Raw genomic sequence first — 19661 nt, forward strand, 5'->3', positions numbered from 1 at the left:
CATTTTTCACTTAAAGCATCATGTAGGAAAGGTTTCAAAGCCATTTTCAAACCCACAACAACTGGCTCCCTATGTAGCATTTTTTTTAAATTTCTCATTTTACAAATAATTTTAATAGTAAATCTATTACTTCAGCTATTCAGCCAATTATTTAATTATTATCCAACCCCGGGTTCCAATTCTGATTCCTCAAAGACACAAAGGAGGCTGGAGGGTCAGGGATGCTAAGAGTCATTCCCTGAACTTGGCCTGAATAACAGGTAGGAAAGCAATGGGAAGTATATGCAAAATGCTGGGCGGGGCAGGGGAGCAGGATACTAAGACATTCAAGAACGACCCGGTACACCGGGGTCTTTCCAAATTACACAGCAGAAGCTTATACAGGTGGTAATTTCCTTTAAAGCTGGTCGGATGTCGTGAAGGCTTTACATTTTGGGACCTCTTCGGACACGTTAGAGACTGTAACGAGGCTCCCCGGCTCATGCCCCAGGATAAGCACCTCCATCCGACCTTCGCCCGGACTCTAAGTCCCAGGGACGAACAAGCCGCGCCTCCAACTGGCTAGGGGACTCGCTTCTCCCTCCCCGCGGCCCCAAGGGAAGGTCACACCCAGGCACAGAGACGCGTGGCCGGGGAGTCAACGGCGCAGCGCAGGGCAAGTTAGAAAACCACGGCCACGTAAGATAATCAGGACGCCCCGGCACCCCGCCGTCCCCCACCCTCCCTCGCAGGCCCGCTGCCCAGCAGAGAGTGCGTGCGCAAACAGCCCACTCCGTTCCCGGAGCTCCGGCGGTCTCCACGTGTCCTCTCCTTACCCAGAAACCTCTACGGCTGCCAGGGAGGAAAACCTCCTGACAACTCGGGCCGAGTACTACAACTCCCAGAATGCTTCACGCCCCCTTTTCTCCCGCCCTCCCCCGCGGGACACGCAGGCGCTCTTGTTCTCGTCAACAAGCCGGAGCGGCTCTTGAGTGTCGATGGTGCCTAACGGGATTTGTAGTTCTTCCCGGACCTTGGGTCCTTGGGCGGCCGAGGGGGAGCGGACTCCAAGTCTCGGCGGCCCTTGCGCGGCGGAGGCCGGTCACGTGGGCGGGGGCCGGGCGTGCGTGCCGCCGTTGATCCGGTGCTGCAGTGAGGAGGTGGTTCTAGCCTTGTTGTGTGTGAGAGGGTGCGTGTGTGTATGCGTGCGTGTGTGCGTGCGCGTATGCGTGTGTGTGTGAGTGCGGGAGCGAGTGCGCGAGCGGGCGTGTGCGGCCCGGCTTGTTGTTGTCCCTGACTCCCCTCCCCTCCACCCCTCCCCCTCCCCAGCCGCCGCTGCAGTGGCCGCTCCCTGGGCCGCAGGAAATGAGCGATAACGATGACATCGAGGTGGAGAGCGACGTGAGTCCCGGGCTTTCTTCCTTCCCGTGCGTGTCTGGTGGGGGTCGGGGGAGGCGTGCGAGGCCGGGCCGCTGCTCCCCGGACGGGGCCGCCGCCGCCGCGCCGCCGAGGCTCGGGCATTTCCCTCCCTCGCCCGGCCCCCGCGGCCCTCGGAGTCCGGATGGGGAGGAGTGGCCTCGGGAAAGCTTTCCCCCGGACTCTCCCCTCACCCCACCCCCGCGGGGGGGGGCGACCCCCCTCCCCGGCCCCCCCACCTGGCCCAGAACCCCCTTGCTTCCTGGTGTGAGGGGGCCAGAGCGCCCTTGGCACGGGCTGGGGGTGAGGGGCATTCGGGACCCCTTCCCCCCCAGCGCGTCCCCTCGGGCCGGGCTGGATCCCGGAAGAAGGGGCGGCGCAGCAGGCACACCCCCCCCCGCCCCCCCAGCCCGGCACGGGGATCCCGGCTGGGGGGAAGGGAAGAGGGTCGGGCTCGTCCCCCAGCCCCAGCTTCCTTCACCGCCGGCATTTTCTTTCTTATTATTGAATGTGAAGCGTAAAAATAACTTCTCTATTTTCTATTTTTCTCTCTCTTATTCCAGGAAGAGCAACCGAGGTTTCAATCTGCGGTACGTCTCCTCTCTCCATTTCATTTTCATTTCCGTTCAGTTCTAATCCTTTTCGGGGTCAGAGAGAGTTCTGTTACTTTCAATGTTATGATGGTATACTGCACTGTGAAATGCTGGAGGTGAGGTGGGGCTCGACGTCTGGGATTCTAGATGGGGAGAAGGGTTGCAAACCAAATCATTCTAGATTCTCAGGTGTTAGGTTCCAATGAGTCTAGGTGAGTGGGAGGAGCTTTGTCCTTAAGGATAGATTCTTGGAGATCAAATCCAAAGGATCTATATAACTACTGTTTGAATTCAGGAAAGGAGGAAGTTCTGAATTAGTCGTTGTCATTATTTGAAAGCAAAACAGGCAAGAGAATATTTGGAAGAGAAGTAGCTTTTAAACCATTGTTACTTTGCAGGCACAGGTGATCATCAGAAATGAAAAGAGTCATTTGAATACTGTATTCCTCAAAGAGCCTAGCAGTATTACATAAGAATGTAATGCAGAAATTAAAGCCACAAGTTGCACATAGAGGAACAGTAGTAGAATGTCACTGCTCTAGGCCCATGGGTTGAAGTCGGTTTCGAAACTAAAGACAAAAAGTTTTGGAGTTGGTGTGCAAGAGACAGGATGAAAATGGGTAGTTTTGCCAAGGGGGAAGACAGAAAAAAATGTGTTAGAAAATGTGTTTTCTTTGCTTTTCTGTATTAAATGTACTCAATACTTGGTTCAGTGGATGTGGATATGTATCAAAAATGGATGTGAACCTGAAGGTTTTAGTGAATTTCAATGTGGGGTGGGAGAAAGAGACTTTTGGGGGGGGCACAAAACAGAAGGAGATTAGATTGGGAAAGAGGAGAATGAAGCACAATAATGTTCCTGATAGTTTACAGTTGGAAGCAGTAAGGAATAATACTTATTTTAAAAAGAGAAACTTTCTGAATTACAACTTGACTTAACAGAGCAAACTGGGATTCAGAATCTTATCCTGAGACTTGAGGGTTCAGAAGATTTTAAGCAATATTAAGAAAAATTCCAGAACGTAGTTATTTTATTAGACCTGAAAACTGTTTCTGATGGTCATTTGTTTAAAAAAAAAATTTCATTTTAATGGTCTAACTCTGTCAGCTTAACATAATTGGTGAGAGTTTTCCTTATTTTGAGTTTTTTGCAATGAATCTTAGTAGTATATCTACTTTAACACTATACCTTTTTTAGCAAAATTTTTTAAAATTTCACTTTTTTTCCCTAAATTCCCTCAATGTGATCTGAAAATGTCTTCCTCCAGTTGATAGGTGGTAGGAAGGTAGAAAGACTTTTAAAAATTCCTTCTCCAGACTCTTACTTGAAACCACTAGTCATGTGCTTTAACAAGAAACTAGTTTTCTTCGTTGAGAGATAATTGACTTTTTCCAAATCCTATTTGATTATCAAATGATTTATAGATTCATTTTCAATGACCACGAAATGATTAAAATGTACTCTTGTACCTTAAGATCTAATCTCAGGGCTTTGTCTAGAAGTTTTTGATTAAGTGTTAAGGTGCCTAGTTTATCGTTTTTGTTTTTGTTTTTTGACTTTTTAACTTGACTTGCAGAGTCATTCAGACTTTTAAAACAAGTAATCACATCATAGAGAAAGGGCAGATGTGTGTTACAAGTATGTTTTTCAGAACCTGCCAGAGGAATAAGAGTTCTGATTTCTATGATAATCAAATTTGTATTCCAAAACTCAAACCTGGACATTTTTGTTAAACTGAAAAAAATTTCTCACTATGGAAAAGCTATTTTTAGGACTTGGACTTTTAATGGAAAATCAAGCTGTAAAAAATTATTGAGTAATTTGGGTCAACATTGTAAGAGTTTTTAAAAGTTCTTATGTAGAGAATGTTATGTTTTCCAGGTGTAAAAATCCTGTGTCATGAGACATAAGAGACTGACATGAAGTAGGAAATAAAGCTAACTGTAAGAGAAAGTGAAACTGAATCTAATATTCTCTGGGAGCCTTGCAAAAGATAAAGACTTTCATTGGTAGGGAAAAAAAATAAGCTTGACTAGAAGGAAACAGTGTGAGTAACCCAGAAGAATGAATATTCCCTATGACAAAAATTACCATTTTGCAAGAATCTCCAGTGATGTTATTTTTCTTTTAATTCCATTAACTCTTTTAAAAATAATGGAAGGATTTACAATATGAACTTAAAATGATAAATTCCTTTTGTACATAATGTTTTTATGTTTTCTTTCTGTTTTGGTGGCATTCCACAGGAAGGGGGTTAAACTTTGAAAACAAGTATTTGAAACCTGAGACTTTCTAAGAAATTGTCCTTCATGTTAGCTCAGCACACTGCATTTACAGAATATCTTGAAGTTTTAAAGCAGGTTTGTGCAATTCCATTTCTGATGTGAAGTGTGTTGGCTTCTCTAATTTGCTTCTCAGAATTGTAATGTATTCAGAAAGGAAGGAGGGGAGTATATATATTTCAGATTTGAACTTGAATAGCAATTGACTCAGGTGATACATATTGTGCCTCTTCTAAAGTGGTTAACCACAATACTTAAATTCCAACATCACTGGTTACTGAATAGACTTTTTATTACTATTACTATCTGTGCTGTACTATTATAATTCTGTTTAAAAGTGATTTTCTACAAGATGACTTCATTGTTGTACTGATTATTGGAATTCAGGTTCTGGCCAGAAGTTTACTAGGCTCAAAAATGTTTTCTTTAGAAAATGATGATTATAATGCTATTATGCCGTGCTTGTCATACTCCGTAACACCAAGGATTAATCTTCAAAGGAAAGCTGGAAATTTGGTCAATAAAGAGTTAACCTTAAGTAGTTAAGAGTGTTCTAACATTGCCTTGATATGTTGATTCAGTTTAAAAGTTATTTCCTCAAATAAACTTGTGGGAAATTTGAGTTAATATTTTCATTCCACGGGCTTTGGTGTATTTATATCATTGCTTACCACCATCATTGCTGGTTGGGATTTTCTGTTGATCAGGTTGAATCTTTCAGGTGACTTGAGAATAATGCTTAGTTTATAAGCTAAGATTTGTATCATTTGTTATCTTCCCTAAGGAATGAGAGGAGTGCTTATATCTCTTATGAGTTTTGAACAATTGAGTCTGTTCATTATTATTGTCAGGATCAGTGTGGTATAGAATAGAGAGCTATCCTTGGAAGTCAGGACAAGCTGGGTTTTAGGTCGACAAAATCGTTGTGACCCTGGGCAAGTCACTTACCCTCTCAGTGTCCCAGAATCTCTTAATACTCTTCAGTTTCACAATTATAGATATAGTAGTTAGGGGAAATTTTCTCAAGGGAAATTCCCTGCCCCATAAATACAGACAGTTGTTAATAGATAAACAGTAAGCATGACAGAAAAGAGCTGGATTAGAGTCAGGAAGACTAGAATCCAACAAAAACTAACTGGGTGACTCTGGCAAGTCACTTAACCTCTCCTGCCCAGAAACATATGTCAATGATATAGTAAGAACATGGATTAAAAATCAGATATGGATTTCCCCCCCTCTCCAAAAAAAAAAGTAAAGACTATCCTTTTTTTTTTTTTTTTTGCAAGGCAAATCTAGTTAAGTGGCTTGCCCAAGGCCACACAGCTAGTTAATTATTAAGTGCCTGAGGCTGGATTTGAACTTAGGTATTTCTGACTCCAGGGCTGGTGCTCTGGGCCACCACTAAGTAAAGACTATCTTGCTGATTGTTGTAATAAAACACTAGGATTCAAATTCAAATATTTCTTTAAAATCAGTGAGTCATCATGGATTGCTACCTGTGTCAGGCAAATTAATTATCAAATATAGCTATATAAGTTTTGAAAAAAATCTGCGCCTAAAATTCCTTAAGTAGATATTTGGAAACTAACCTGATGAGACATTGCTCTGTACCATCTATCATTTATTTGGCTTTTTCAGGGAAAGCAGGCCTAGCTAACAGAAAAAAATTGATTGAAGATAGATTCTATATTCAGAAAATTTGAAGAAAATAATTTAAACAGGTTTCCCCTAATTTTTAGCAATAACTGTGTGAACTGTCTTGCAAGTTAAGCAACTTGGCTAAAAATGTGGCATTTGCTTTCAACATTTAACAGCTTAACTTGTACTTGTTAGTGTTAGGGATGGATGGATAAAGTGTAGAAGATTTTTATTCTGGCTGCATCTGTGGGAAGTTCAGTGGAAGGAGAAGTGAATGGAGGAATAAAGACCTTGGCAGAGGAGCCAAAGCTGGAAGCTCTTTTGTGCCTGAATTCCTGTTGAGCATCTGTAGGCCACTCTTCAGCACCCCATAGTATTTTTGTAAGCCTGGGATGGCCTGAAGGAATGCTGCTTTGGCAGGCACCATGAATCCAGTTTACTTGAGAAAAGGCAGAATCCACAGCTGCTATCTCTATGGTGCATTTGGGTAAGTTTTTCCCTGGGCTTATTGGCCACTCCAGGAATTCTTCTGTCATCCTCTAGATAAAGTTTGTCTGACTGATTTGCCATTTTATCCTTATAAAAGAACTTTCCCAATATAGGACAGAGCAGGCTCTACTTAATTTGACTGCCTTTGTACACAGTATACATTTTTACATATTTTGTGCATATGCCTATGGGAGGAACTCCTATACTTTTCACTGGTAGTAATCACAAACGAAGGTGAGATTTCCTTCTTAGTAAAGGAAATGTAGGTCTGTGAAGGCACTCAAGAAAGCATTGATGATCAGTATTATCCTGGCTGCTGGCCATATCTTTCTGATGAATGGGACAGTGTTGTCAGACTGCCCTAATTTGATATTGAATGTATCTATGCCAAGTACAATTGTCAGCTCAGCCTAAAAGGATTTATGTATGCTCCAAACCTTCTGGAAATATGGATGAGAGCTTGATTATTTAATACAGATTTGCCTTGGTTGTGGTTTGAAGTATAAAATTAGTCCTGATTGTTGCCAAATAAGTTAGATGAATGTTGAAGGTAGGACTAGTAGAGTATATTTTCTTCTCCTTGTTCATCTCTAAGCTTCACAAATTGGCCATTGATAGGTGTGGCAACTTGGGGGTAGACATGGCAGCAGGGATTGTTTTTTGTTTCCTCTCTTCTGCTAGTTAAATTGGACCTGGAACCACTCTTGTAATTCCATCCACTGCTTTGAGAACAACAGTTCCAGCCCAGGCTTTCTACCAGGCAGCAAACTGTGCTGCCTGCATTGTTGAGCCAGTTTCTCAAACTTGGCTTGCTCCCCAAATGACAAGCCAAGATTTCTGCTGATGGTTGAAAGCCAAGTTCACTTACAGTTCTCCAACCAAAAGGCTTGTTGTCCATTTCAGTCTTTTCAGGGCTCAGTGAATGGGAAGGGAGTAGTGCATTCTGGGGACGATTTTTGTCTTAAATTGTGCTTAGCTCCACCTACATAATTTAGGATCTAGTGAAACTAGAGCCACCTTGATTTCTAACTTATACTTGCAAGGCTTTCCCAAAAAAACAAGGGATGTTGAGAGTGAGGATCAAGATGGATTATAATTGTATTTTAATGGTTTTACTTCTGTGCACAGCCCTCTAAATTGAACAGCATTGAGGTGGAAGAAAAGGCAAGCTGGATGGTTCTCACTAAAAATATATGTTTAACATGCAGATGTCAGTGGAAGAGAGGCCATTGAAGACCCAATGTATTGGTCATTTTAGATATTTTATATTAATGTATTCTTCCAAACTTTGTTACTTTGTCATAAGAAAAGTGGGGAAAGGGAACAGGACTATATTGAATTTGAATGCTACGTGTCATTTCGTCTCACTGATTTTTATAATTAGGAAATAGTACAGACTATACAGTATTGTTCAGGTGATCCAGTAGATGAAAATTCATTGACCTAAATTTCTCTGACAACCAGTTGTCTAATGATTTTTCCATATAGTTTTATGGTATGATTATGGATCAGGATAGTGTACTCGTTACTTGGTGAACAAGGTAACTGACTGTTTTAGAAGCTGCTTAGTCATATGCCTTGGAAAAGGAAAAGTTGTATTGTCTGGCAGTTCCCTGTCCATAACCATGATGGAAACCATGTGTTCAGTTAAATTAGAGCAATAGATAGGAGGCTGTGTTTGAAAATCAGGATGTAACTAAAGCTATTACAGCTGCTTCCTCTATGCTAAGCCACCTTTACCTTTAATGATCGAGTCTGTAGTTCAGAGTCTTGTTATATCTGCTATCTAAAATTGTGTTTTCCCATCACCATGTAGAAAAAGGACTTACTGATTACAGCAGATTGCATCTTTAAGGACCTAGTGTAATTGTGCATCATTCTAGTACCTAATTGAATTATTGTTTTTACAGTCTCATTTTAAAAGTTCTGGATGTTCCCTTTGTAAGTTTGTTTCCTTTTGCACATAAATTTGTTCTTTAGGTCACCCCTGTATAGCTATATAATTCTTTAACTTTTCATAATTCTTTAACTCATATGTGCTTTAAATTCTCATTTTAGAGCAATAGTAGCAATTGTATTCTATCATAAGGGTTAACTATTCCTTTTCACTTGAGTTGAGATAGTAACCCATACTCTTTCTCAAAGCCATTCCCTTTTGGAGAGCTCAAGCATTGGACAGCCTGTATATGTATATATATATATCTCTTCGGCTGGTTGTTTTTGTTTTTGTTTTGGGTGGTTTAAAACAAAGAGACTCTGGTTTGTGTATATTTGGATCCTACCAGTTTAAGTGCATTTTACAGCAGGTGCCCAGAGAGCTTTATTCTGAACATGTGAAGGTGGAAAGCTTTGCCATCTAAGAATTGTCTTTATGGCACAAACAGTTGAAGGGGGAAAGCTTGGCTTGGATTTTAAGAATCAGGAAACATATCACTGACTGTTGTATCACATCGGGAAGTTGGGGAAAGGATTTGTTCTAAGAGAATCACATTTTGCTCCCATGAATAACTTATTTTACTTGTGCATGAGCCAGATATGTCGAACTGCCATGGATGTTCCTGTCACAGACCCTGCTGTTACTCTTTTTTCCTGCCTTTAACAGGACCTAATTCTGGAGACCTACTCCTCACTCAGCTACCTCTTCAATCCAGTGCTTCCTAGTCCAGTTGCCAGGGACATCACTGACAGCAGACATCTCTGGAATGAAACCTGGACCCTCTGGTGCTTTGTACTAGGAATGTTGATTCTGATGTGCTCTTTCTCATTTTCTTTTTCAGGCTGACAAACGAGCTCATCACAATGCACTGGAGCGAAAGCGCAGGGACCACATCAAAGATAGCTTTCACAGTTTGCGGGACTCTGTTCCATCACTCCAAGGAGAGAAGGTGAGTTTATTGAGAAAGCTTTCGGTTACCTCTAGTTTGACTTCCCTTTCAGACATAATGAATCTTATCTACCTGGAAAGAGAAAGCACCCAAAGGTAATCTAGTACCTCCTATATAATTTTTTTCTTCCTTTTCTTCTTTTGATAAATATATTTGACTGATATTATTTTATACCTTTGAACATAATATGGTTGCCTTGTTTTATCATCTTTTTTAAAAAATTATGTTTTATTTTTAAACAATTTTTAACGTGTGTTTCTTTTAAATTTTGGGCTCCAAATTCTCTCCTTCCCTTCTTCCCGAACCCCTCCTTGAGAAGGCAAACACAATATCATAATTCTTAAATATTTTTTGATTCTTGCTTCGCTTGGAGCAAAAGACCACATAGACTCCCTTACTCAACTTTTCCACTACCAAATTATATAAGAATTAGTGAGGCTGTTCTGTGAAATACTTGTTTGGGTAGTACTTGATTACTTATTAGATAACAGGAATTGATGATGATGATAATGTTAATATTTGCCCTTTGTTCTCGAAAAAGACCGTGACATCAGGGAGATGATGCCATGACAGGCATATAAATTAGATTTGAGTAAAGGGGTGTTGTGTCAAGTCACCAGCCTCACTTTTTCCTCCAGAGCCATCTGGGTCCAGGGGCCAGATATGAATCAGGACGACTGGAGATGGCCCTGGAAGAGAGGCAGTCATTGTTAACTAACTTGCTCAAGGTCACACAGCTAGTAAGCATCAAGAGTCTCAGGCCAAATTTGAACTCAGGTCCTCAGACTGGTGCTCTATTCAGTGTATCACTTTTATAAAGCTGAAAAAAAATTAGAAAAATTGTTATAAAACTATTATATAAAATGAACATCTATCTCACTTTGAGTGTATTTATACACTCACACATGCACATTCTAATAGACATTCTCACTCCTTTCCAACCCAATGGTGGGCCCCAAAATGACAAAGCTCATAATTGTGCTAGGGGTTGATGAGCATTCTTTAACAGAATATAATAGTAAATAAGTACCTACAAATGAAAAATTTCAGGATTATCTGTGAACCTGATTCTAATAACTTTTTTCAGACACATTCCCCAGAGAGTATGGACAGCCTCCTAAGAACTCTGTGGAGAGAGACATAAAGGAAAATTTGTGTCCTCATAAACTAGATTGGCCTTCCAAAATTAGTGTTTCCCTGAAGATGCAATCACCAGCTGTTTCCATATTTGAAAACAAAACAAGAGGTTGTGAGCAAGGGTCAGTACTTGGAATTTTGGGAAGAAACATCTGTTTTCATAGACAGTTTTATCTTCAATATAGAATCTTAAGTAGTTAAATGGATCATAGCAGTTCCTTATAATGAATGACCCTGAAAAGAAGACTTTCATCTTTATGGTCCAGAAGTCCTAAGACAAACATTTCTTGAAAAAAAAATTTTTTTTGCTTAAAGGAGTGATTTGAATAACTTTCTTTAGGTAGGAGTCTGGTGATATTTTGCACTTAGTCAAGATCCAGTTTGAATTTGAATGGCTAGGGTGTCCTTGGAACTAATGTGAATATTTTACACTCACACTGGCACTTTAGTAAATCAGAATGTGGGAAGTATGCCCTAAGGTGTGGTCAGTCTTCCATGGCACTAAACCATGGATTAGTTCTTCATCAAAAGAATAAGTAAATAGGTATGCCTTTCACAGAACCAGAATTTTCTAAATTGAATTCACCTATTATAGACTTCAGTGGCTCTGAAGCAGAGGTATTTATCTTGAACAACAGCATTCCTGCGTACAGCACAGTTATAGACCAAAGAATCAGCTAGTGACAGACCCACCCTTTCAGTCAAAGTACATATCTATACAAAGGGCTATTACATGTTAATCTGAGTCATTGTTAATTGGTGTATCTTCCAATTTAAGGTTTAAATTTAAACTTTGTAAATTTTAAAATAAGTGAGGTTTTAAGTAGTCTTTAATATATTTCTAGGATAAGTTTGGTGTATCAAAAGGGAAACTATTCTGGTGATCTAAAAGTATGGCAAAAGAGGCAAAAGTTTGGTTTACAAATTTTGGTTTTATCTCTCAATTAGATATTTTTGCACCTTAAAAAATTTTTTTCCTGATAGTCCTAATAACTTAATCTTGATTTTTTTATTACAAGAAAAAAATGATTTATATAATTTCTGGTTATTTCAAAGTAAAGAATCTGGTTCTGTAGCTTGTGGTACATAAACCCTGTGAAAGACTGAAATAATTTGCCATTAATCTAATTAGTAAGTCCTGGTTCTGAAGTTATCATACCCTTTAATTTTGAAAATCCAACTATAGCATTTTCTCACCAAAAATGATTGAAGGAAGCTGGCACCAGCAACTCTGAACCCCTTAGTCCTACCTGGTGAAAACAAAACTTTCAAATTCAAAGTTGTTAAATATGTCATCACTCTTTTTTTTCCTCTAATATTGTTCCATATATGCAGTGAATCCAGTAGGCCATATAGATTTATCAGGCTGCCAGACTCTAATCTATTGATGCAATATTTTTTAATGCATTTAAACCAAAGGAAAGTGACTCTTGATCTAGGTTGTGGTAATTTGGACTGTGACAATGAGTAGATATAAAAGGTCTTTTCTGTCAAGAATTCTGGCAGCATAGTTGCAATAGCTTAGATCAGATGTCCCTGCTTCTTTCCTAACTTTAAATATCCTTAGTTCAGCTGATTTAATAATACTAATTAAAACACTTTGTGGTTCACCCTCTCAATATTTGAAGACAGTTTCAGGCAGTGTACCTTTTAGGCCAGATAATCAATGAAAAATTATTTCATTCAATGTATGAACAACCAAAGGTATTTTTTATATGAAATTAAAGCTATAATAATAATAATATATATATATATGTATATATGTATATGTATGTACGTATATGTGTATCACTTGAGTATCACAACCTGGAGTGTGTTGGAGCCTGCTCAAACTGGCTGAATTTGTACTTACACCTCAAAGGAGTCAGCAAACCCTACAATATCAGGCCTTGATTTATTATTTCGTTTATTTTTCTAGACTAAAAATCAACAGAAAAATGTTAGTAATGTAAATAAAACTGTAAAGTGTGTCATGGATACATTTACCATGGAGTCAGTTGTTAAATTTTTACTAGTGTTTAACATTTACCTGTTTAAAATTTAAACATTTACCTAATTATAATGCAATTAAGTGTTAGGACTTCAACTCAATTTTTCAAGGTACTTCCTTTCTGGTAACATGGATATTTAATATTGATTGAGTTGATCTTTGACTTGGGTAGGAGCCACTTAAAAAGAGAGTCTGTTCCTAAAATATAGAATCCAGATACTATTGGTCCTTAGTTTCTCCAGTTGGGAAATAAATCCCATTGAAAATGATCACTTTTTGCTTAAGGAAAATGATCGCCTTTTGCTTAAGGAAAATGAAGCAATCATATCTGCTGATGAAATTTCTAGTTGAATATATATATTTATTTATTTTCTTAATATCTTCAGTTAGATAAAGATTTTTCTATAGTTTCCTAGGCTGTTTAGTATTTCTATGCTTATAAAAGTAAAGGAGTAAAGAACTAAAAAAAAAATCAAAAATAGAAAAAAGAAAAATATTTTAAGTCATCAAACATTTGAGTATATATACTATTGGGAATAGAACTCTATGATGCTTTGGGGAGACATAACATAAATGACATGAAGCCTTTTCTTTAGGGTATAAGTATGTATGTATTTTTGTATAAAAAAGATAAATAACTGTTATGGTACCATATATTTCAACTAATTAGTATAGAGAGTTCTATGTGTACTTTATTTTTTTATGTTCTATTAAAGCCTGGTTTCCTTAAAGGGGAGAGGAAGGAATATTAATCGAACTAAATAACCTGCTTCAGACAAGCAAGATTAATTGAAAACCCAAAGACAGTCAGCTACATTAAATAGAAAATCACAAACCCTGCCTATTTCACCTCACTAAAATTCTCTTTCACATGACTTGTGGTGACCAACTCAGAAGTCCTTAAGCAGGATAATATTTGCATAGTTTATCTGTCAGTATTTTTATGGAGATGAAATTCAGTTAATTCAACACTCCTTTTTTAGATGTTGCCATATACATGTTAAGGGATGTGGCCAAACAGAGGTAAAAATAAAACAGTTCAAAGACCTTATTTTCTACTAGGAATAAACAGTGTGTACACAGATAAATGCCAAGTAATTTAAAGAGGTATCAGGAAAGGTTTTCTTAGGAGGGGCAACAAAATCAAACGTTTAAGGAAACTTATAGATTCCAAGATTCCAAGAATGTCAGTTTGATTAGAATATATATTAAAGTGGATTAAGGATATAATAAGTATAATTAGCATGGAAAGGTTGATTGGGATCCAATTATTGAGGATTTTAAATTCTGTAGCATATATGAAAAGTGCTATTATGCCTATGTCTCCAGCCTTGGCCCATCTTCTTTGCTTTAAGATAGAATCTCTAATTACCTCCTGGATATCTTCAGTTGCATTATTTTAAATTGGATTTAGCCTTAAAGCCAGCTCCTTCTTGAGGCATCCCTAAGTAATCATTCTTAGGGTTACTCAAGCCAAGAATCTTAGAATCACCTTTGACTTTCTTCCACCCTGCTGCTCAACCACATTTCAGTCACTCTAAAGTTCTTCTTTTGTAATGTCCTTTGACTCTGCCCTTTTCTTTCCATCCCTACAACCACTATCCTAATCTAGAACCAATCATAATTTACTAACTCGTGTTCATGCTTTGTTTCTCCGACCCATTTTTATCCTCGCTACATAAATATACATCTAAAACAGTATTCTATGCATATTGGACTACTCAAAAACTTTCATTTACTCCATTGCTCAAAATATGAAAGTTAGTTCAGCATTCAAGGACCTCCATAGTTAGACATCTTATTTCTTTTTTTATCTTCTTTTTTTTTCTATAGAAGCTGTATCCTTCTGGCCAAACTGGTTAGCTCATTTTACCAAAACATGTGATGTACATCCATGCCATTACACACACACACACACACAAACACTGGTTGTATAAATTGACTTTTCCGTTCAGGCTCAACCTTATATGAATCCTTTCTGACCTCAGTAATTAGTGATCCTTTCAAAGCTTGAAATACTAACCTTTGAGCATTTAACTTGTTATCATATATTTGTTTGTACTTATGTACATATCCAGCTAAATTTCAAGCCTTTTCTGGATCAGATTGTGACATACTTTATATCCCACATGCTTACCTGCGTGCCGTCTCCTTTTTTTAATGCTGTGATATCTGCAATAAAGAGTCAGATGTGGGAACTCTTTATGAAAATTAAATCAGGAGATTACCTTTAAATAGTCTTACCCCAAAATTCCCCTCTAGTGCAATATTCCAGGCTTTCCTCTCTCTCCCCCTCTCCCCCACCCCAAACAAGGGGTCCAACATGATACTGAAAAAAAGAGATAAAGGGGAGCTCCAGATTGATTTATATAAGTGGTAATCAAAGTAAGATACTCATATTGGGGTAATCTAGGCCTTAGGCTAAACAACATATTTGATTTCCTACAGAAGACCCTTCCCTCTGAAAAGAAAAACCCTTTAGTAATTAGAGAAATTAGACAAAAGGAGGAGGAGTTAGGGAATATGTTGGTGTGGATTGGCTGATATTTTTGGGTTAACACCTGGTCACCTTTCAGTACTGTTTAGAGTGGAGACTGGCATTTGAGGTCTTGTACTTACAGGTCACTGTGATCATGATACAATCAGTGTGTTTTCTTTTGGCTTTCATTAATATTGACTTATATTATTCATAGCTTTCATTGATACGGACTCATTGTTATTATGGCTTTCACTGATAGAACTTTTTTTGCTAAGAAACCCACATTCGTGACTTTTACTATTAGAGACTTATACAAGGAAATCTACACAACTACATACATTCACATGATTGGAATAAGGTCCAAGCCACCCAAAGGGGCCCCTTGCCTATGAGTTTCAGAGACAGATGAACCTGAACTGTACACTTTAGCAATTCAGAGAATAAGAACAGATTAATTCTTACTTTCTACCATCCTACATACGTGTGTGTGTGTATGTGTATATGTATATGTATGTACAGCTCACTTTTGATTAACTAAATCTTTTAGATTAGGTACTGAGAGATTTAGAATAACAATTGATTATTTTTAAAGTTTACAAAACACTTAACATATCTCTGATTTGAGCCTCACAACCGCTAAGTGAAGTAGGTACTATGAATATTATCATATCATTTTAAGTCATGAGGAAGCTGAGGCTCAGATGTTTTATTTGCCCATGGACACACAGCTAAGTTTTTCTGACTGCAGGTCTAACGTTGTCTACCTTGTTATCATCTTTCCTCTACCTTTCCCATCAGTCATATATCATCTACAGCAGGGCTGTCCAAAATATGGCCCATGGTGCGATTTTATGCAGCTCCTCCCTGGGGATTTACTAAATGTTTTAGTAAACAAAACTGTACTACTGCAGAGCTCTCAAGAAAATGGCAAATCAAAATATATTGTCTATTGTTTCGATAAAAACTTTTAAAAGTAAGATTGGACAACCCTGATCTATAGTATGTCCAGTCCTAAATTTTACATAATACAAACCATTCCAAGAGGGCCTTTCTTTGGAGATTGGAAATTTGAATCCTTGAGTGGTAGGTGAGATGCCATATTGGACCTGTGTTCTATGACTTGAGAGATTAGTGTCCCCTCAGGCTTATACTTTCTTGGCTAAAAGATGTTTAGTTAGCAGAGGAAGATTTGGGAAAAGATACAAGTATAAATTTTCTCATAAAGACTGTTCCTTTGAAAGAGAATTAGTCTTGGGGCGGCTAGGTGGCATATAGTGGATAAAGCACCGGCCTTGGAGTCAGGAGTACCTGGGTTCAAATCCGGTCTCAGACACTTAATAATTACCTAGCTGTGTGGCCTTGGGCAAGCCACTTAACCCCATTTGCCTTGCCAAAAACCTTAAAAGAGAGAGAAAGAGAGAGAGAGAGAGAGAGAATTAGTTTGACCAAGTCAGAGTATACCAGAACTATTACTTACATTATCTTGGATGTTGACCTTCATTCAATATACTGTAAAGATCACATTACATTTTATGGTTGCCATATTAAAATATTGATTGATACTGCATTTGTAATTCACTCAAAATTCCCGATTCTCTTTTCATAAGAACTGTCTTGCCCCATCAGATCTGGTAATTTGACCAAAAACCTTTTTACAAAATAAAATCTGAAAGCACCGTCATCTATCCTAAAGTTCAAATTTTAAAATTAAATTTAAAATTTCTAATAAAAAGAGGATTAAAATTCTGAATTCTGTATGTTACAAGCTTTTGTTTATAAAATTGGTGGTTAGTCCTTACCGTTTCAGATCAGAAACTTGTTCTACCTAGAAATCATCAAACTCTGGGGAATTAGGAAGGAGTGGGGCACAGGAGGGAATAAGTTAAATGGGCCTACTATGTGCCAAGTTCTTTTATAGATATTATCTCTTGTGAAGCTCACAACAACTTTGTGAGGTAGGTACTCATAATAACCTGTTTTACACGGGAGGAAACTGAGGCAAATAGAGATTAAGTGACTTGCCCAGGATCACAAAGATCACAAATCAAGTCACAAAAACTGGATTTGAATCCAGGTTTTCCTGACTCTACACCCAGCACTAATCCACTGAGCCACTAACCAAACTTAGTAGTCAGCTCAAAAACCAAACTGTCAGTTCTAAAATTTCAATTAAGAAATGTCACAATGTCACAATAACTAGTATTAGTTATTTGTAAGTCAGTCCTTTCAATTAAGAGCCTAATTTAAACATTTATAATGAATAATATGAATGCCAAGGCAACCAATCTACTGGAAGACTATTTGAAAAACCAAAAGAAAAATAAGATTTTGTAATCACAGAATCATAGTAAAAAGGTCATAGAATTATAAGGTTTGAGCTAGAAGAGACTCTAGAGTCCATCTAGCTGAAACTTGAAACTTGAGTTAAACTATTGCATTTTACCCTCCTATTATGGCATCATTTCCTTGGTCCAACTTGAATAAAATAATAACTTTCTTCACAATCAGTTACATTCCAATGGGAAAATTAAGAAGCTACTACCATTGTTCTTAGACAAAGAACAAAAGAGTAAATAGATGAAAATAAGTTTGGACTTGGAGAAAAGGAGACAAGGGTACTGATGTTGTGAGTCTTCTCTAAATTAGTGTGGGGACAGAAAGTTGAACTTGAAAGTGGAAGAGGGTGTGTGACTAATCAGTGGGGAATTCTGACTTTCTACAGCAATTGTTAGACTTCAAATGCAGTAATGAGATTTTCTGAAGGTTAAGAGAGTAGAAGTGGAATTGAAGAGTTTAAAAATGTTACTGTATATTTCAAATATAGATTCCAGACTGTCCAGAATTGCAGATGAAATCAGAAAGAAAGAACCAACTAAAATAATGAGTAGAGATTAAGGAGACCATGATGATCAGTAGTAGTGAAGAAGTGGAAGTGAGAGGGCAGAGCTTGGGGTCAGAAAATACAGTGAGCAATTTTGGTCTAGATGTGTTGCAGTTAATATGTGACAGTGAGTTTGATAGAGCAAATATTCTGAGAAAGTTGATCTTCAAAAGGAGCTGATCTTCAAAGCACTATAGCTTTTAATCTTTTTTGAACTGATATTTGTTAATAATTGTAATGAGCTAATTGAACTTTAGGTAAGTGATACTTTCTGGATTTCTCCTCTTCCTTTCTCTACTTTGGTCATAATCCTTGTGTAAGATGGGAAGTTTTGCTTCTCTTTAGTTAAGTGAATCATAGTAGCAGGTTGTTTTTTTCCCTATCTCTTGAATTTGAATGTTCTGTAGAAGCTCTATTTCTTATATATATTACTGATATATTGTAGAATGCTGATGTGACAATGATGCTTCTAGTTTCAGTGGAGAGGATTGTCATGCTAATTTATGGGCCTTTTGTTTCAGTTCTAAGCCAAACTCATGAATTATTGCTTATAAAGAATTGGACAATGTAGGTTTCTACAAGTTTTGTCCTCCATAACATGAACCAAAGTATAGATTTATGCTTGGAAAAAAAAACAAACTGAAGTTACTAGTCTCTCTTTACTCTTCTTTTTTTAGTCAATTATTTGCTAAAAGGGACAGCAAAATGGCATGCATGGTGGATAAAGTCAGGGCTGGATTCAGGAGATTCATTTTCCTAAATTCATATTTGACTGTAGATACTAGCTGTGTGACCCTGGGCAAGTCACTTAACCCCATTTACCTCAGTTTCTTCATCAGTAAAATGAGCTGGAGAAGGAGATAGCAAACTACTCTTGGAACTTTGCCTAGAAAACCCACAATGGGGTCATGAAGAGTCAGAACTGAAAAATGACAGAACAACAAAATTTGCTAAAATTCTTTTTGTCTCTAAAGAATCTTGTGCTTTCTATTTGGAATTTCAGATTTTATTAGATTTGTTCCACTATAAGGAGACTCTGAGTTAGAATAAAGAATGCCATTTTGAAACGTTTTGTTCTTCTTTTGGTGCTCACAATTAATAACTACGTAACATTGGGCACCCTATAGAAGATTAGGTGTTTGATCTTCCTTCCTGCCAGGTACTTGATCAGAAATAAAAAAAAGGGAAGCAATGAGGTACAGAGGTAAACTCATGAATTTGAATCCCATTTGTGTATTTATTCTCTCTAGGCCTTAGTTTTCTTAGCTGTATAGTGAGGACGTTGAACTAGATGGATATCTGAAGTCCTTTCTAGCTCTAAAATTTATATTCTTTCAATCTCACTTACTTGATCATCTCTTCTTCCTACCCCACTTCTTAGGTATTAATTTTGTGTGTGTGTGTGTGTGTGTGTGTGTGTGTGTGTGTAATATGTAATTATGTATTGTGATAAATATGTACATTGTAACATTTACACAAAAATGGGAATTTAAAAAGAATGAAATAGAGATGAAATTATATTTGACTCTAAAGTTATTAGGGAGCTACTGAATAGGATCAGACGCTGGTAAAAAATTAACTGATAAGCTGTGTGGAGAAAGTGTTGGAGAGGGGAGAAACTTGAGGCAAGGAGACTAATTAGAAGGTTACCACAGTAGTTGCTTTGAGAGGTGATAAAGGTCTCATCTAGGATGATGTCCTTAAGCAGAGGGAGGGAGTCAGATGAAAAATGTTTGTGGGTATAGAAAGGACAAGAGTTGGCAATTTATTAGATGTGTAGGGTGAGGGAAGGTGAAAAGTTTAAGACAAAACTGAAGTTGTAAAGTTTGATGATGAGAAAAATAAAAGTGTCCCTAATAATAATAGAGACATTTAAAAACATAGGTTTTGG

At 37.9% G+C, this 19661-nt stretch overlaps 1 protein-coding gene across 5 annotated transcripts in view; it reads left to right on the forward strand.

The window, feature by feature from the left end:
• The first annotated feature begins 1074 nt into the window (after positions 1–1074).
• Positions 1075–19661, forward strand: part of MAX (MYC associated factor X) — a 36032-nt gene continuing 17445 nt past the window's right edge. Inside the window, exons 1-3 of one of the 5 annotated variants that reach the window (XM_074236112.1) lie at positions 1075–1380; positions 1959–1985; positions 9176–9282. In XM_074236112.1, the coding sequence (XP_074092213.1) occupies positions 1345–1380; positions 1959–1985; positions 9176–9282 (170 nt within the window). In that variant the 5' untranslated portion in view covers positions 1075–1344. The other 4 variants (XM_074236113.1, XM_074236114.1, XM_074236115.1 and 1 more) reach the window with 4 other exon arrangements.

Source organism: Macrotis lagotis, chromosome 4, assembly GCF_037893015.1.
Source record: "Macrotis lagotis isolate mMagLag1 chromosome 4, bilby.v1.9.chrom.fasta, whole genome shotgun sequence".
Classification (NCBI taxonomy): domain Eukaryota; kingdom Metazoa; phylum Chordata; class Mammalia; order Peramelemorphia; family Peramelidae; genus Macrotis; species Macrotis lagotis.